This window comes from Sorex araneus, chromosome X, assembly GCF_027595985.1.
Source record: "Sorex araneus isolate mSorAra2 chromosome X, mSorAra2.pri, whole genome shotgun sequence".
NCBI classification, from domain to species: domain Eukaryota; kingdom Metazoa; phylum Chordata; class Mammalia; order Eulipotyphla; family Soricidae; genus Sorex; species Sorex araneus.
Genome location: NC_073313.1, coordinates 79,680,218 through 79,698,110, shown reverse-complemented (window position 1 = coordinate 79,698,110; position 17,893 = coordinate 79,680,218). Strand labels below are relative to the sequence as shown.

Below are 17,893 nucleotides of genomic sequence, written 5' to 3'. Positions count from 1 at the left end.
CTGGCCTGGGAAGTAGGAGCCACAGTCTGCTACTGATTAGAGATATGTGACCCTGGGCAAGTCACTTAACCTTTAATGGTGTCAGTTTCCTTATCTGTAAAATGAAGGGATTAGATTAGATTATTTCCACCTTCCTTCCGGAAAAAGTACAGGAGGGAATTGTATAGCTGAAAGACAGGAAGTGGAATAATGAGGCGTGGAATTCAGGGTGATTCCAAAATTACTTTAAATTTCAGAAAACAGTTCCTGTACGTGCTTAATATGCTGTGTCACACACTGGTTAAATTGGTAAATGTCACTCTATTTTAATTGGTTTCGGGGTTGGTTTGTTTGGGGATTTTTCTGCCAACGGCTTAATGTTTAATTTCTATCAATGGTTACCTCTGAAGACTTTAGAACAATTTAGAACAGAGTTTAGAGAGGAGAAACAGCTAAATTCTAACCTTGTAAGTTTTTGGTATTACTTAAATTATTTAAATTAGAGGATTATGTGTCTTTCTTTCATATTGTAACTCATTTTTTTTGAGAGATTGTGTTTTTTTTTTAAATTATCCTGGATGAAAGAAGATGCTATATAATCTTTAGAAAGTAATGAGTGGTCACTCTGCTATTTCCTCTTTCAAGTCTTTTTGCAGTGTTTGGGTGCCTTGATCTCATTCCTGTCCTTTTATGTTCCTCCAAGGCCACCTCTATTAATTTCTTTTCTGCGTATGTATTCACAACAATATCTCTTATTATAAACCAAACCTAAACAATTGAACATAAGATATACACAATAGCTGGCTTTTAAAAATGGTACTAGGCAGTGGTCAGGATTTATAGTTGAACTGCATTGAGAGTTAAAATAGAAACATCATATATATAACTGAAAAAATATTTACAGCTCTAAGATACTTTTCCTTCAGAGACAGCGCAATTGATTTTTAGGAGAAAAGTTTGTAAAATTCATTTCCTACAAGTTAGTATCCTCTAGTGAGGATCACGTTTCTTTTGATCTTGTGCTTTTAAGTGAACCCTGAGTGGTATGCTACTTCATAATTTTTATCCTAATTCATTGGGGCCTAAGAATTGAAAACTTATTTTGAAAATGCATTTTGCAAATATTTTAAACTATTTTTAGCCACCAAAAACACTCATAGTAGGTATTGTAGAGAGAATAGTTACACAAAATTGCAATTTTGAGTCAGTGAAATCAAACTGTGAACTATTTCTTTGCCCAGTTTACTTAAAAATATGTGGTCATGAGAATGTTTAACCATTCAGCAGGCCACAGACTGTCACTGACATTTGTGTGGGGCAATTTCTTAAGAACTTTTTTTGAATGTAGAAAACTCCAGTAAGCCAGATTCATTTTTTCTCTCCCTTTATCAACATTTTATCTTTTAAATTGAAGCAACATTGCATTGTGGCATTATAAAAGTTTCAGGTATGCATCATTAAAAATCAACATGTGTATATGCTAGACTAATTTCACCACTAAAATTCCAATTGAATCCTTCACCAAACAATTGACCCCTTTTACCCAATGAAACCACCCCTTTCCTCTTCCCCTTTCCCCTGCTAGAGTTCTTTTATGTGGTCTTGACTGGTAGTATTTCCTGAAACATGCGAATGAACATTGGTGAATTGAACCACAGAATGACAGCATTCAGAGTTTTCAAGGAGAGAACTGATAGAACCAAATAAAATGGATTTTGAGGATTTTTAGCAAGTTCAGGACACTAAGAAATACCGTTGGGGAAGTAACTTTGACCTCTAAACTCCAAGGGAACTGGATATTCTTAAAACAAGTTGTATTTGTAAGAGAAAACTATTAGTAAATATAAAACACAGAATGATAGAAAGCTTCTTTTCAACAGAAATGAACCAGAACCAAGTCAAGGAGAAAAATACAGAAAAGTGGAATCAGGGCAAATTGCTAGAGTGTCAAGGGAAATAATGTACCAGATAGGGTCTGAAAATATAATACAAATACAATTAAAAGGAGGTACAAGAAGCAAGATGGTTTCATTATTATGATGATAAAGTATCCTCCTGATTTGTAGTTCACAATTTAAGTCAACTTCCTTATAGGGATGAGAGCTGTAAACACAATTTCTAAAGACTCACTCTCATTTTAAGGGGATTCAACTGTCACGGTGTTCTGTTTTCCCTGAGAGAACAAAGAGAAAACTTCTTGTTTTTTAAAAGGGGAGTTCATTTTAGCTATGAGAAGAAAATTCTTGAAGTTGAAAAGCTTTAAGTCATGCAAATATCCCATATAAGGCTAAAGGCAATGCCCAAGCGAAGAGTCATTTGTCTCCCCAGGAGACAGAGTTGATTAGAAAAGCAGGGCTCCTTATTTTTCTGTGTCATTCTGTCTCCCCAGTCATTTGACCAGCACAAGAATAGTGTGTGATGACAAAGATGATAGAATATTAAAAGAAGAATAGAAGTTGGTTGGGAAATGCTGTTGAAATTGATTTATTCAGATTATCTGAGTCTGAAACGTTGCAGAGCAAGCTTCCGCCAAACTTGTGGAGCACAGATGGAAAAAGGAAAATAGTTTATCTTTCAACAAGAGAAATGATGGCCCTGCTAAATTTAGACATCAGCTTTAACTTGCGACATCTGGGAAAATACTCAAATCAGTTAATCATTCTAGTTTGTAACCACCTAGTTGTCGAAGAAGAGCCCGAAATTGAGATGAGCCCTCCAACATGGGATTATGAAGAGCAAATATTACCAGTTTGATTTTGTTTCCTTTAATAAGTGATGGGCTGGAGTGATAGCGCAGCAGGTAGGGCGTTTGCCTTGCATGAGGCCAACCCAGGTTCGATTCCTCCGCCCCTCTCAGAGAGCCTGGCAAGCTACCGAGAGTATCTCACTCGAATGGCAGAGCCTGGCAAGCTCCCCGTGGTGTATTTGATATGCCAAAAATAGTAACAACAAGTCTCACAATGGAGATGTTACTGGTGCCCGCTCGAGCAAATCAATGAGCAACGGAATGACAGTGACAGAATAAATGATAAAATATCTTGTCAAGGAGAGGGGAGTGGCATGTTCTGTCTTTTTGAATTCCGATGAGGCTTTTTATTCATTGTCAAGGGCATGCTAACAAGCTAGAAAGACCTGGACTAAACTGATCTAATCTGAACCAGGTTCAGAAAGGCTAAGTATAAAGGCCAAGTTCAGGGGAGTGTTCAGAAAGGCTGCATGCATGTGTGGCCCAAACAGGTCAGAGCAGTGGCTCAGCACCTCGTCAGAGGGAGAGAGCCAAGTGGAGCCATCCCATGAGAAACACTCATCACATTTACCACAGAAGGGTTTTTTTTTCTTCTTCAAAAATATTTACTGTTGTTCCCTTTCAGTAGATATCACCTTGAGAATTATACTTAGTCAAGTCTTTTCTTATTTACAGATATCCAGCTCCCATCAATTTCAAGGGACACTTCTTTGTGGAAAGTTAGATGTAGCTACACCGAAGATGTTTTTCGCTTAGCTGGCTTTGGGAGTAGCATGTGCATTCGATTTTCACATTAACAATTTTCACCCGATTTAACAAGGTCATTTATATTTTAGAAAGGGATTACAAGTGACCTTTAGAGATAGAGCAGGGGGTTCAGAAAAGCCTTTCACACCATCCCACATCCTCGTCAAGGACAGTTGATATGCTTTATCTCTTTTTCTTGTTTATACTTCCTGGCAAGATTCAGATGGAGGAAAATGTTCTTCTATTTAAAAAATAAAAATAAATAAAAATCAATGATCAGAGAAATGATTCTGCCAAAATGGGATGAAGTTCAGGAAGGACAAGTATTAGGATACTGAAGTTTGGGGAAAATACTAAATCACTGAAACAAAGGGAGAGAAACCAAACACAGGAACCGGCCAGGGTTCTAAATAGCAATTCTAACTGCTATTCCTGAGAAAAGCTAGACTGGAGGATATAGTTTAGATGTCAATTGACAAAAAGCTTCTGAAGAGCTCACACATTGGCAGACCCCTCTCCCAAACGTCTGTTATAGGGACAGAGCCTACCTACTTAAGAATCCTATGACATAAAACATATCAGAAAGTGAGCAACCAACAGGCCAATAGGCAGCATGATCATTTTTTGAGTTCTCAAACCCACCAATCAGATAAAAGGATGGTGATGAGGGTGCAGAGGGCATAAGAGAAACATTTATTTTTTTGCTTTTTGGGTCACACCCAGCAATGCACAGGGGTCACTCCTGGCTCATGCACTCAGAAATCACTCCTGAAGGTGCTTGGGGGACCACATGGGATGCTGGGAATCGAACCCAGGTTGGCCGCATGCAAAGCAAATGCCCTACACGCTGTGCTATTGCTCCAGCCCCCGAAACATTTTCTTTATAATTTTTTCTTCTGTACAGAGGAATACAAATCCTCTTTCTGTAATGCTTTCAGTGGTAGTCCTGGGATAAGAACCCAACTTTTCTGTTTTCAAATGCTATTTAGCTAACTATATAAAATCTATCACCTGTATCACCTGTCGTCCCGTTGCTCATCGATTTGCTCAAGTGGGCGCCAGTAACGTTTCCATTCATCCCTATTCCGTGCTAGTGTAGCCCGATGGCGTCTGCTTGCTCTAGGAACACAAAGAGCATTATTGTTACTGTTTTTGGCATATTGAATACACTACAGGTAGCTTGCCAGGCTCTGCCATGTGGGCGGGATACCCTCAGTAGCTTGCCTGGCTCTCCGAGATGGATGGAGGCTTTTGGGGTGGCCTCTAATCGCCCTTGCAGGTGCTCCCAGTCTACCAAATGCAAGCTTTTGGTTGACTGGCATGTTGTAACGATCTGCACACTGACAAACATGCCACACACCTTGTGCATGGACATATTACTCACGTACAGAAAGTACTAGCCAGATTGACAGAGTCAATGTAAATAGTCCAGCCCTACACCTGCCTGCATCTCTGGGCAGCGCCTGTGTCACTCTCTTTCGGGAGCTTTGTTTATATTATAGTCTCTGGATCTTGGCCGTTGATGAGATTACATGGCACTGGGGGCAGTTTGTGACTGCCAAGCTACTGGAAAACTGGGGATCTGGGTAGAGGGGGCCCAGTCCCGATCTGAGCAGGCTTGGAGATCTCAGCCACAGGTCCCGCATACCTGGGTTCCTCTGCTGATTCCTTCATGCATGAGGCTAATCCGAGCATGTGGAGAGTGGCCTTGAGCATGGCTGTGGTTGGGTTCTGGAGGTTTTCAGCTGCTGGGGTTCTGCGGGGAGAGAGACTCAACCCACCCCTCTTCGAGGGGCCCCAGTGAAGACAGCCTGGCGCAGGGGCAGGAGATTCTGCCATAAAATCTCTATTAAATTTAAATCATGCCTGTTCTTTCTATAAGTCAGATTTATATAAAGGATTAGTACCAGGTATAGAACAATAGTCTAAAAATTGTAAGGCATCATGGAATTGGTTTTATATCCCTTTCATTACTTGGCTGAAGGAGCAGCCCCAGGTAGGGGAAAATACTTTACTACGTATCACTTCCTTCATTAGTTAGTTATAGCCAAAACAGATCAGGATTGTAACATAATGTTCCAAGTCCTAAATCACTGCTTCCCACACCAGTTTGTCTGCATTTATTTTCAAGGATGGTAAAAAGTCTTATTAGTATTTTTACCTTCCCCCCCTTTCTTTCACTTTTGATGTTGTTGTGATGACCATTAGTCACACATATGCCTGGCTGTGGTAGTCACACATTTGGTTGTGGTGCTAGCTGGAGGGTCACACATCAGGGTACAGTGCTTACAGCTTTGACCACACTGTTCAAAAAGGGTTGTGCTCCTTTAATTGTTGTGCTTCTGCCAGGAGTAATTCCTGAGTGCAAAGCCAGGAGTAACCCCTGAGCATCGCTGGGTGTGACCCAAAAAGCAAAAAAAAAATTGTTGTGCTTGTCTATGTGCTTGCCAGGGGTTATATTATTTAGTTGTAGTATTCGTGCAAATTCTGGCTATAGTGCTCGCCCAGGTGTCAAGTGGCTCGCACATGGGTGTTAACCAGCTGTAACACTTCTTAGCCGTGGTTCTCATTATGTTTTGGAGAGGGGTCATTCCCGGAGGTGCTCAGGGATTGCTCCTAGTGGTGCTCAGGAGATCATATGTGGTGTCAGAAATTGAACCTGGGCTGGTCACATGCAAAGCAAGGACTTTACTTAGAGTATTATCTCTCTGGCCTGCTCATATATATATTTTTAAGTATGGTCTAAAATCCAGGTGTGGTAAGAATTCATTTGAACTGCTAATCACAAACAGCTGAGCTGCCAGGGTCATTCTTTGTGCATATGGCAGCACCAGGGATTGAATTTGTGACCATATACTTGCAAAGTAGGCATTCTGAGCCACTGAGCTATTCCTTTAGAACCTGATTTGCATTGAGGCTTCAGGGAAAGTAGGTTTTATATTAAACAAAATTTGGAAATTATATTAAATTTGCAAGCTTTGAGTATGACATTAATAAGAAGTATCAATAAGGTGAATATATGAATTAGCTAGTAGTTAAAACCAGTGGACTCTAACATGACATATCTTGAGTTCAAATCCTGATTGTCATATACTAGTTGTTAAGCCTGTCATTTACATGTACTTGTTCTTAGCTTCTCTGACTTTCAGAGTGCTTATCTATAAAGTGGAGATAATAGTAGTACCTATCTCATGGGTGTATATAAGGCTCAGATGAAGATAACATTAAAATTTGCTATGCCATGGCCGAAGTGGTAGTACAGTGGGTAGAGTGTTTGCCTTGCAAACGGCAAACCTGTGATTGATCCCCAGCATCCCATATGGTCCCCCAAGCACTGCCAGGAGTGAGTCCTGAATTCAGAGTCAGGACTAAACCCTGAGCACTGCCGTATGCAGCCCCCGCAAAAAAAAATTGCTATGCCTGGGGCCCTGAAATGTGCTTTCATGTTCGAGTACTTGCCTTGCAGGCATGAGACCATGTGCTCAATCCCTAGAACCCATCTACCCCTACGCCAAATGCAATCTCAGTGCCACCACCGTTGAAATACCTAGTGCCATCGCCAGTGCAACAAACAAAGTGGATGTGAGCACCCCAATTGAAGTATACAACCTCGTGGCTGTGAATATAGCTCAAGTGGCACAGTGTATAATTAGCATGTCCATGGTCCTGGGTTTGATCCCCTGCACCTCATGGCCCCAGGTACCAACGGTTATAACCTTGATAACCTCTGAGCACCACAGGTTGTTGTCCTGGTGGCCACTGAGCAGCTGAATCTTTACATCTATATCTCTGGCTAGGCATCACAGAAAAAGGTCCCAGGGCCCCATCCTAGCATTGTTTGTTGTGACCCCTATTAGAAAAAAGTGCATTACCCCTAACATTCTCAGCAACAATAGCAAAGGAAAGAGGGAAAATAGAAATTGATATATAATGAATAATAAAGACCAAATGCTATGCTTAGCATGGGCAAGTTCCTGACACTTAGGTAGTGGTAAATATCACCTATGATTATTTATAGCGTCATCATTATCACCATCATTTTACCTCTGAGGGACTTTTAAAATGAGCCATGAAGACAATAAGCTCTTAGTTTAGAGCCATCCCTTGTTATTCCTTGTTGTAAACCTCTGTTCTTTAGATCCCTCAAGCTTGAAGCTTTGTAATTGTTTACTCTCTCCTTGAGATCCATGGTTCACCTGCCACCATGTTCTATCCTGTTTGTCTGAATTATTTCTCAGTGAATCCTTTCCTCTTCACATTCAGGCCCTCTGATTGCCTCAGGCTTGGATTAGTATTCAGTTGAAGGGTCCTAACTTCATTTTTTCTGACTACAAATTCTCCTTCCTTCAGTCTGTCCTATGTGTCCTATATGTCACCGCCAGTCTTATCTTTCTGAAACACTGCTTTGATCCTGTCCACTCCCCCCCATATGCCTTGGACTCTGTAATGATTATTGTCTGCCAAATCAATGCTGGGCTCTTCTGTCTTGCTTTTGGTCATAAATGTAGTGCTCAACATAGTGCTTCAGTGCTCAAACACCTTATAGCACTGAAGTAGAAGCAGTGTTCAAAGTTCTCCCCCTACCCTGAAATTTTATTGTCCAATTCATTGCAGATAATTTTAATTGACAAAGAAAATACCTAGAATGCCAAGGATTCAAATGCATAAAATTATTCATAACTTTCTTTCAATCCATATTTTTAGGGAACTTTTAAAAAGAGCAGTTGTTCTGAGATATACGTTAGTAAGACCACTAGCAACCAGGGTGCATTATTTTAAATACTGATAAGTTACAGGGTGCTCATTCAAGTGGAACCCCAATCTTATCCCCACTCTTTACCAAGTCAAGTCATCCATTATATTTTCTTTACTCATTTCTTAAACCATCATGTAGCTCACAGGATTCCAATGCTTGCTATCAATATAACATGGAAATAAGATTGTTAAGTGAGGTAACTTCAGAAGAAATTAGACTTAATGTATTAATTCCTGGGGGAGGGGCCCCACTATGTACAGGTTGTCCCAAGCCAGAAATCTAATGTATGACCCACTCTCCCTCACCTGTCTTTCTAATTAGCTACTAAGTCTTTACAACTCTACCTCTGAAATATTTCTTTAAAGTCTCCTCTGCACCCCCAATGCCTTAACCCAGGCTTTCATCACTTTTCTCATAAGCTATTGCAACACTCTCCAAACCAGTTTCCTTGCCTCGAGCTTCAGCTGCCCTTCCACCCCACAATTTATTCTGCAACTCCCAGCAGAACGATCTTGCTAAAATACAGATCTGATCATACTGCTCTCCTAATTAAAAACATCAAGACATTCCCAGGGCCAACAGATAAGATCCAAACTACTGAGCATTATGTGCAAAGCACTTTATAATCTAAGCCCAATTTATCAGCCTGATAGATGCTCTGTACCCAGAACAATGATCATCAAATTACTTGCGGTTTCCTACGAAGCCCTCTTCTTTGGTGGACTCTACTTTCTTCCCTTGATCTGCTCTCTCCACCCTTCACATCAGTGTGGGGAGTCGTGTGATCTTTTCTGCGTACCGTTAGGCTTCCTCAAATACCCTATCTTCCATTTGAAATCTTCACTGACTCTCTGATTGCTGTTTTTTTTTTCAGTCTCCTTATCTGCATTCCTTATTACTTTGTGGCAGAAACTTCTCAAGAAACTTCTCAACTACTTATTTTTTAAGAAATTTATTAGAGAATCACTGTGATGTACAGTTACAAACTTATGAACTTTTGTGTCTGCATTTCGCTCATACAGTGATCACTTACCCATCCCTCCACCGGTGCCCAATCACCTCCACCAATCAACTACTTATTTTATACATGCCAAGCATGTAGCATTCTTCCAAACACAGCATAGTTGACCTATAAAAATGTATTGGATAAATAAGGGAAATATCTATACTTTACTCTTCCTTAGTTCATGCCTTTCTCTTCTCCAAAGAAGGCAAAATTTGACTTCTGGGGTGATAATTAGCAGGTATTCAGTGTTTTCCATAGTGAATACCATGTCTCCCCACCTAGAGAGAGCGCAGGACAGATCATCTTAGCCTCTGATGCAATTGGGGTACTTCCTGTTTGTTTACTGTCCAGGGGTCACTGAGTAAATATTTTCTTTTCTAAAAGGGTGTAGTAGACCAAATAAGTTTGGGAATCTCTGGTATAGCTGGTTGCTAATTTATGACATATTTTTTACTTTACCACCGTGTGAAAATGAGACTCATTGAGTAGATTCTTTGGATTTTTATCTTTTTAACACTAACCACATGTAGTGCCATACACTACTATAAGACTGAGCAGCCACAGCTCCCAGTCAGCCATGCTGGAATCCAGACAGCTAAAACTCTATGCAGACAGCAGATCCTTCAATAACATCATTTCCTCACAACATCAGTGAGAAAAAAATCCGGGCCAACATTAAACAAAATAACTTACCTGAGGACCTGCTTTTGGTATATATCATTTTGCTTAGTTACCGTTTCTAAGACGTATTGATCACAGTAAATGTGGACTTACTGTTCTGCATTCCCAGCATTTTTAGAATATTGTTTCATCTCATTACATTTATAAAGCACCTTTGTGATATTCAACCATTTATTGTAAAAGAGTATTTTTATTAGAGTTTACCCAATTGTACAGTAGTATTTGTTGTTCTGAGAATGTTTAAGGTAGGTTTGGCTAAGCTTTGCTGTGTGTTAGATTAAGCTAACACACAGGCATTTTTGCCAACATGCTACCAAGCTAACAAACTTTTGACTTACTTTTTCAATGTATGTTACATTCCCGGGGGTTGTGCCTATTTTAATTTGAGGTCGATATATATTTGACAAAGAAAAGTTAAACCATAATACTTCATTTAAAAAAGTTTGGTTTGTCTAGTTATATATGCAATCTAGTCATAGGAACACACAGGAAAATATGGAAAGGTTTTGACTTTAGATAATATGACCTATAGGTTCAAGGTTTCTTTCTCCTCCACTCCATGCCAGGTCTTGAATCCAGGGCCTCATGTGCTATTCCTAAGCTTTGTTACTGATCATGGGATAATTTTTTAACTAAGCACATATTAATTGCCACAGAAACACAGACTATCATATTTGGACGCACCTTAACTAGATCCATATTGATCTTGCTTGGTTTTGCCAGTTGTGTACTGTTAAGTGAGGAAGAGGTGCCATCTGCATGAATTACAGTGTGAATGTAATCTTCAAATCTGTGTCACCTTAACCTTACACTGTGTTCCTGCTTATCTAACCATTTTATTTTTCAAATAAAGAAAATTAAGTCTTAAAAATCCAACAGGTTTATTCAGTGATGGGGCACGGAAATAGTCTGTCCTTCCTCTTCCTCGAAGCTATTTTACTTACCCAGTTTGTTCCAGAAAACTGTGTAACTAGAAAAGATAATACCTAAATACATTTGTGTGGTTAATGAAACTGTGCCTTAAGCTAAGCATGAAATTAAAATAATTTCACTTATCTATGATTTAAAAAAATTTATTGAATCACCATGATATAGTTATAAGCTTTCATGTTTGGGTTACAATCACACAATGATCAAACACCCATCCCTCCACCAGTACATATTCCCCACCACCAATATCCCCGGTATAATCCCTCTTTCCCACCCTCCCCCTGTCTCCATGGCAGACAATATCCCCCATACTCACTCTCTGCTTTCGGGCATTATGGCTTGCAACCCAGACACTGAGAGGTCATCATGTTTATTCCATTATCTACTTTCAGCACGCATCTCCCATCCCGACTGATTCCTCCAACCATCATTTTCTTAGTGATCCCTTCTCTATTCCATCTGCTTTCTCCCCTCTGCTCATCAAGAATTCTTCTAGCTATGGGGCAATCCTCCTGGCCCTTGTATCTACTGTCCTTGGGTGTCAACCTCATGTGATATTATTCTATACTCCACAAATGAGTGCAGTCCTTCTATTCTGTCCCTCTCTTTCTGACTCATTTCACTTAGCATTATATTCTCCATGCCTATCCATTTATAAGCAAATTTCATGACTTCATCTCTCCTAATAGCTGCATAATATTCTACTGTGTAGATGTATCAAAATTTCTTTAACCAGTCATCTGTTTTAGGGCACTTGGGTTTTTTCCAGATTTTGGCTATTGTCAACAGTGCTGCAATGAATATATCGGTACAGATGTCATTTCTGCTGTGCTTTTTTGCATCCTCAGGATATATTCCCAGAAGTGGTATTGCAGGGTCATATGGAAGCTCAATTTTTAGGTTTTGAAGGACTGTCCACCCCCTGATATACTAGCTGCGTTTATATAACTTCTGCATTCAGCATATCACATTGCTTTTGTCAGGATTACCAAGATTCTGTTGTATATCTGTCCAACTAAGTTTCAAAGTTACATTTTCTGGTCCTTCCACCTGCTAGCCTACTCTGTAACCTACAAATAGTTACCATCTTCTTCACCCTCTTGGCATTCTGCTATGTTTTATAGCTATCATTGGCCAATCAACGTGATTCTTCCTTCTATTCTACAAATCAGTCAATCACAGCATGTAGGTTGTTCACCTTGGTTCTTTGGTTATTTGCTGTTGTTCACAGCTGCTGAGGGTATCTAGGAAATGTTGCTTCTTTTCCATGACTATTTTTAGTTTCTTCTTCCCCCTTAAAGTGAAAATACTGCTCGGAAGACTCGACTAGAAAAGAAACCACGGAGTTCAGCTTTATCAATAGCTAGTTGCAGTGACAATGTATTGAAAATATAACCACCCCTGACCAGAGATAGAGTACAGTGGGTAGAGAACTTGTCTTGTTGGGTTTGCTCTTCAGCACTGACATTGACCCCTGAGCCCCACCCGAAGTGATCTCTGAGCACAGAGCCAGGAGTAAGTCCTATGTGTGGCTTCAAAGCCAAAACAATAGTAATAATAACCCAAATAACTCCTTACTCTCTCTCTTAGTCCATGGCTAGCATCAGTGACAAGCTAGGGTAAATGACAAATGACTGAGGTGTTCTGTTAGGCTTAGTTAAATCTGAGTACAAACTAGAAATCCTTAGCCAAAGCCCTTCAGTCATTGTAGACAAACTCAGTGTTCTTTATTTACTCTTAATCATTAACGCTAGAGAATCTGAAACTTAATGCTTGCTTAAGTTCCATTTGATCAGTCAAAATGTAAAATATAATTATAATAAGAAATTATTAATTTGTTAGCGGTTTGATTCTTGGCTGTTTAGTGGTTGTTTGCACATTATATATTGTTCATATTATAATTTGGAATTTGTAAATGTTTGGTTTTCAGGCTGGTTGGAAGGAAAATCATGCAACATTCATGAGTGAACTAAAAAATCTTCAGGCTTCTGGACTGACTACTCTTGGTCAGGCTTTAAGATCCTCATTTGATTTATTAAATCTCAATAGATTAATATCTGGAATAGACAATTATGGACAGGTAAAAACATTTTGAGTGAGTATAACTAATTTATTTTGGTGACTTGGGGTAAGGATATAAGACTGGGCATGCTTATGAAGTTTTCTGCTACTTTCATTAACCTGTATTTTTAAAATACAGATGTTAAAAATATATTCTTCCTTTTTCAGTCTTCTGTGTGGATTGATCCTAAAATGTTCTCAATTGCCTATTCATAAAATATTAAGACATTTAGATGGGCCAAATAAGTTGCAGAGAAATAGTGACATGAAGGGAAACTTTCAGTGTCTTTAATTCCCTTACCCCAGGTAATTCACTGGCAAAGCTTTAGAATAGGGGAAAGCAGAATAGCATTTGCTGCCACTACCATATTTCTTTCCTACTGTAAGATGCTCATAGTCACTCTTCAGGCGGTAGGTATAAGTTACTAATGTCCCCTATCCATGTCAGGATTTGACAGGATAATAGATTCATGACTGTGAATGATGCTGCCATTATAATAACTTTCTGTGGTGATACTTGGGGAATGGCTAATTCTGAGACTTTCTCAGTTTATCCTGACTTTACCCTCTTCAGGAATTGTTAGTTTGTTTCCCACCTACTTTAGTCCCTAATATTTTCTTTTTTTTATCCAGGCAGACTTTATCATACACTTACGAGTTCACTGACAAGGCAAATGTAAAAGCTTTAATACAAATTTATTATGTTGCATGACTCTAATGCTTTTTAAATATATTTTAGGGAAGAAATCCATTCTTTTTAGAACCATCTATTTTAATTACTATCACAGATGGAAATAAGTTAACAAGTACTGCTGGTGTTCAAGAAGAGGTGAGATTTCATTTTTTTCAATTGCATTAAAACGTCAGAGAACATGCAGCTATTTCTTGGGGGGCATACATTTCCAGTTAAGAATAAGTTTGATTAAATCTTCCATCCTTGTAATCCTTGAGACATTGCTTTACTTTGTTGAGTAAATGAAGGAAAAGTGAACTCTTAATTCATTTTTGCATGGGTTGTTATGATCGATCATTTTAAATTTTGCCTTATCAGCTTCATCTGCCTTTGAATTCTCCTCTACCTGGGAGTGAACTAACCAAAGAACCTTTTCGTTGGGATCAAAGGTTGTTTGCCCTGGTGTTGCGTTTGCCTGGATTGGCTCCTACTGAACCAGAGCAACTGGGGAGTGTACCAACTGATGAATCTGCCATCACACAGATGTGTGAAGTTACAGGAGGTACTAGCAATATTTAATAAAAGAATAATTCATATAGTTTTTATGTGCAGCTTTTCACCTCCAATCTTACTTTTTTCTTTCAAAAGAATTTAACTCTGCTGCTTAAGTTTCTAGTGTGATACTTACTGGCAGTGTAATTATGACTATTTCAATTTATATTTTAGCATTTCAAATGTTTGTATTATTCAATAGCATTTTACTTGATGAAACTTTTACTATTTTCTTTCTTTTGCTCTAGGTCGCTCCTACTGTGTTAGAACACAAAGAATGTTGAATCAGTGTTTAGAATCTCTAGTTCAAAAAGTTCAAAGTGGTGTAGTTATTAACTTCGAAAAAACAGGACCTGATCCACTTCCTACTGGAGAAGGTATTGTATATATCTTTTTTTTTAACCATAATGTGATTTATAGAATAACGATCTGAGATTGGGAAGACATTAAGCTAATTGTAGTAGTATTCATTATTTACATATTTGAGTGGTTGCAAACATCTGCCCACAAACTACTTTTCATATATTGCCTAAGCCTATGTGTTAGGAGGACACTTCTAACAACTTTCATTTCAAATATTTCTAAGAAAAATTTTCCTGCCCCTTCATGGTCCCACTCTCAGGATGCTACTGAAACCATTCAACTCGCTATTCATAAAATAGCTGGGGATTCACAATGGAGTGACACTTAACTGGTAGTCTGGTTTTCTCTTACTAGTACAGATGCATCTATATATCTCTCTTTCTCTCTATATATAGTGTATTTGTGACCACCTGTCAAAAAGAGATTGTGAACTGCTTATTTCAGAAGTGCAAATATTCTGTTAGATCCTACATTGAAATTTTCTAGTCCACTTTTTAAAACTGCAGATCTTTTCCCTTCAAAGACAAATTTTACAGAAATTTCAACATCTCAAAATAAATTAAAGTAGAGCTATTTTGTATAGGGGTAGGGATTTCCTGCTCAAATCATATCTGTATTGTAAGACTTCCTAAGACTGCTGTTCTTATACTATTACTTCTCCCTATTCCTATATGGACATATAACAGACATATACATGTATATTCGTAGCCGCCATCAATACCACAGTCTCGTCTGATCTGATCCGTATGTTGTGTTTGCTTGGCCACAATCAGTGGCAGTTGCCAAGGGAAGCAAAGGGACCAAGTGCACAGGACACATTTCTGTCTGGTGACATGAGATTCTAGGTTGCATCCTGACAGCACTTAAAGTAAACAAACAAGCAAACAAAAAAATCATTTCTATCTGAAGTAGTGAGTCCTATTGGTTCTGACTTTTCTATCTGAAGTAGTGGGTCCTGTGGGTTCTGACTTTTTTGCTTTTATATTCCCAGGTCTTCTCCCTCGAAAAATGGGCATAAGTCACACACAATGTTGTTTTAAATTTCAGGGATTTCTTGTTCTCCAATATAAGAATGCCTGTTACAGAAGAGAGAGCCCTCAGTCGATTTTAAATCAAATTATTTGTAAAGGAACAATATGTTATATTATTAAGAATTATCTGCTCCATACATAATTTTGTGTTCATTACCTTAACATGAACTGGGTGCTTTCATATTGAAAAATCTATCAGATCTGTTTTTATGCAAATGCTTCAGTGTTCTTTCTGGCTCCACTTTTAGATTGTCTGGCGTTCTTTGGAGTTTCTTTGGATCATTATGTCTAACTAATCAATAAAGAATGCTTCTGTTCATCTACTTGGAAATTGAAAGACTATCTAAATGTGGTCTGTGATATGTAGAAGTTAAAAACCCTCTTCTCTGAAAAATACATATTCTCACAGTTGTGTATGAGTCCAGCTTCTTTCTTGTCCTCAGAAGCCATTCCTACATATAGTCCTCAGCACTCCATGCATCCCAGTAACTCTGGTGTAATCTGTCTGAAGTGATGCTTAAATAAGTAATAAAATAACCTGGAACTTATGGAAAATGTGACCCAAATCACTAAATGTATATTTTCCAGATATGATTCAGACTGATGAATCCCGTCATTAAAGGTTGTGTAACTCTGTCTTGCCCTGTTTTGGGGAAAAATGCAATAAGCTAGCTTAAATCATTCAAATGGATCTAGACTACATTATTCAGCATTGTGCAATGCCCAGTTTCCATGGAATTTTAATAGTGGATAGGAAACTAAAACAAATTAGACCACAATCTACTTGATGCATTTGCTTTTTGTTCTCTCCAGAACTTCACATACAGATTCTGTCAACATTCCTCTACCTTTAAGTGGATTTGGATGATTTCTTATTTTGTGTTATCATTATATCTAACTAGTCAATAAAGAATGCTTCTGTTCATCTAATTGGGACTAGAAAGACTATCTGTGATGTGTTTTGTCAGATTGCAAAAATGTACAACTACCAGGGAATGAATAATTTCACTTGCCTCATTTGGAAAATAATGGTCTTTGTGTTTATGTGTAAAGCTCTCAGAAAACGTGAAACTAATTTTACAATTGTTTTCTGCCTAACTGCATATTCGGGTAATAGATTAAGGATAAAGGGAACAGGATGATGGATTAAACAGGCTGGGTTAGATGAAAGCATGCTGCTAGAGAGAACATTTAGAAATCCTAGTAGAGTTGCTCTTTTTCATTTTTCATGAATTGCTATTTCATACTTTGTTTTTAGCTGAAATATTTGTACAAGAGAAGCAGCTTTTAAAAGAAATTCATGCCTTAGCTTGTCTTTTGTTTAACGTTTAGATGGACTTGTGGATTCATCTAGGCCAAGCAATTCATTTGCTGTTCAACCATGGCATAGTTGTCACAAGCTCATTTATGTACGACCTAACTCTAAAACTGGTGTTCCTGTTGGACATTGGCCAATTCCAGAATCTTTCTGGCCAGACCAGAATTTGCCTTCACTAGTAAGTGTTATAAAACAAAAAGGTAAATATATTTCTGTATTTTGTGGTTGTTTTTTTTTACAATAGTAGTTTTGAGGCTACTTATTATATAGAACTCTTGCTGGAAGTCTGTCTTTTACCTAAAAGCAAGGGAGGACTTCCTTTCTACTTGGGCAGTTTTTAATCTTTTGTTTTTGTTTTTGCTTTTGCATGGGGTTTGTTTTCTTTGAGTATTAAAGCATTGTTCTTTTTTACAAATTGCAATCTGTGACTTGTTTTTTATTTCAGAGCAGCTGACTTGTTGATTTACATGGTAAACACAATGTCTGACAAGTGCTGGCATGGATTTTCATGTACATCCTCAGGAAATTAGAACATACTTTGCACCTTGCGCAGGTTCTAGAAACATTCAAAACAGAAGCCATTCTGCTTCCTCCTAGGGAGTTCTTAGACAAAATGGAGCTTTGTCAACCTGCTTTTCATCGTTTTGTAATCAGTAGACTTGTGTTTCTTGGCCATGTACCTTACAATGATAGGTAATGAAGCAGTAATAGAAAAAAAATCTCTAAATAAGGTCTTATCTTTTGTTGACTATATGTGGACAAAAGGGTTTGGTATTGTAGCTTCTCCTACTACCAGTAAATTGGCTTTTGGGAAAGGAGGGATTATCGTCTTATCACCCTCCTCCCCTCTTCTGATCTTCCTCTATCCCACCTATATAAAAAGATCAAAGCAATCCTTCTTGTGTGGGAGGTGGGTTCTAAAGAGATCACTACTCCTTCAGATTAATACCTTCCTGGTCTTTCAGAAATTTCTAACATGAACTGCATTTTCTCCTGAATTTTTAGGCTCCTGAATTTTTATGGGTGGCTATAAAAGATCTGAGTATATGG

General features: G+C 38.4%; 1 protein-coding gene across 5 annotated transcripts in view; it reads left to right on the top strand.

Moving 5' to 3' along the window:
- LOC101554386 (integrator complex subunit 6-like) overlaps window positions 1-17,893 on the top strand; it is an 82,126-nt gene that overhangs the window by 14,199 nt on the left and 50,034 nt on the right. For 3 of the 5 annotated variants that reach the window (XM_004606557.3, XM_004606556.2, XM_055122150.1), the window contains exons 3-7: window positions 12,776-12,925; window positions 13,646-13,735; window positions 13,958-14,141; window positions 14,380-14,508; window positions 16,858-17,021. In XM_004606557.3, the coding sequence (XP_004606614.2) occupies window positions 12,776-12,925; window positions 13,646-13,735; window positions 13,958-14,141; window positions 14,380-14,508; window positions 16,858-17,021 (717 nt within the window). Of the gene's footprint in view, window positions 1-12,775; window positions 12,926-13,645; window positions 13,736-13,957; window positions 14,142-14,379; window positions 14,509-16,857; window positions 17,022-17,288; window positions 17,397-17,893 lie in introns of those variants that run through there. The other 2 variants (XM_055122151.1, XR_008627340.1) reach the window with 2 other exon arrangements.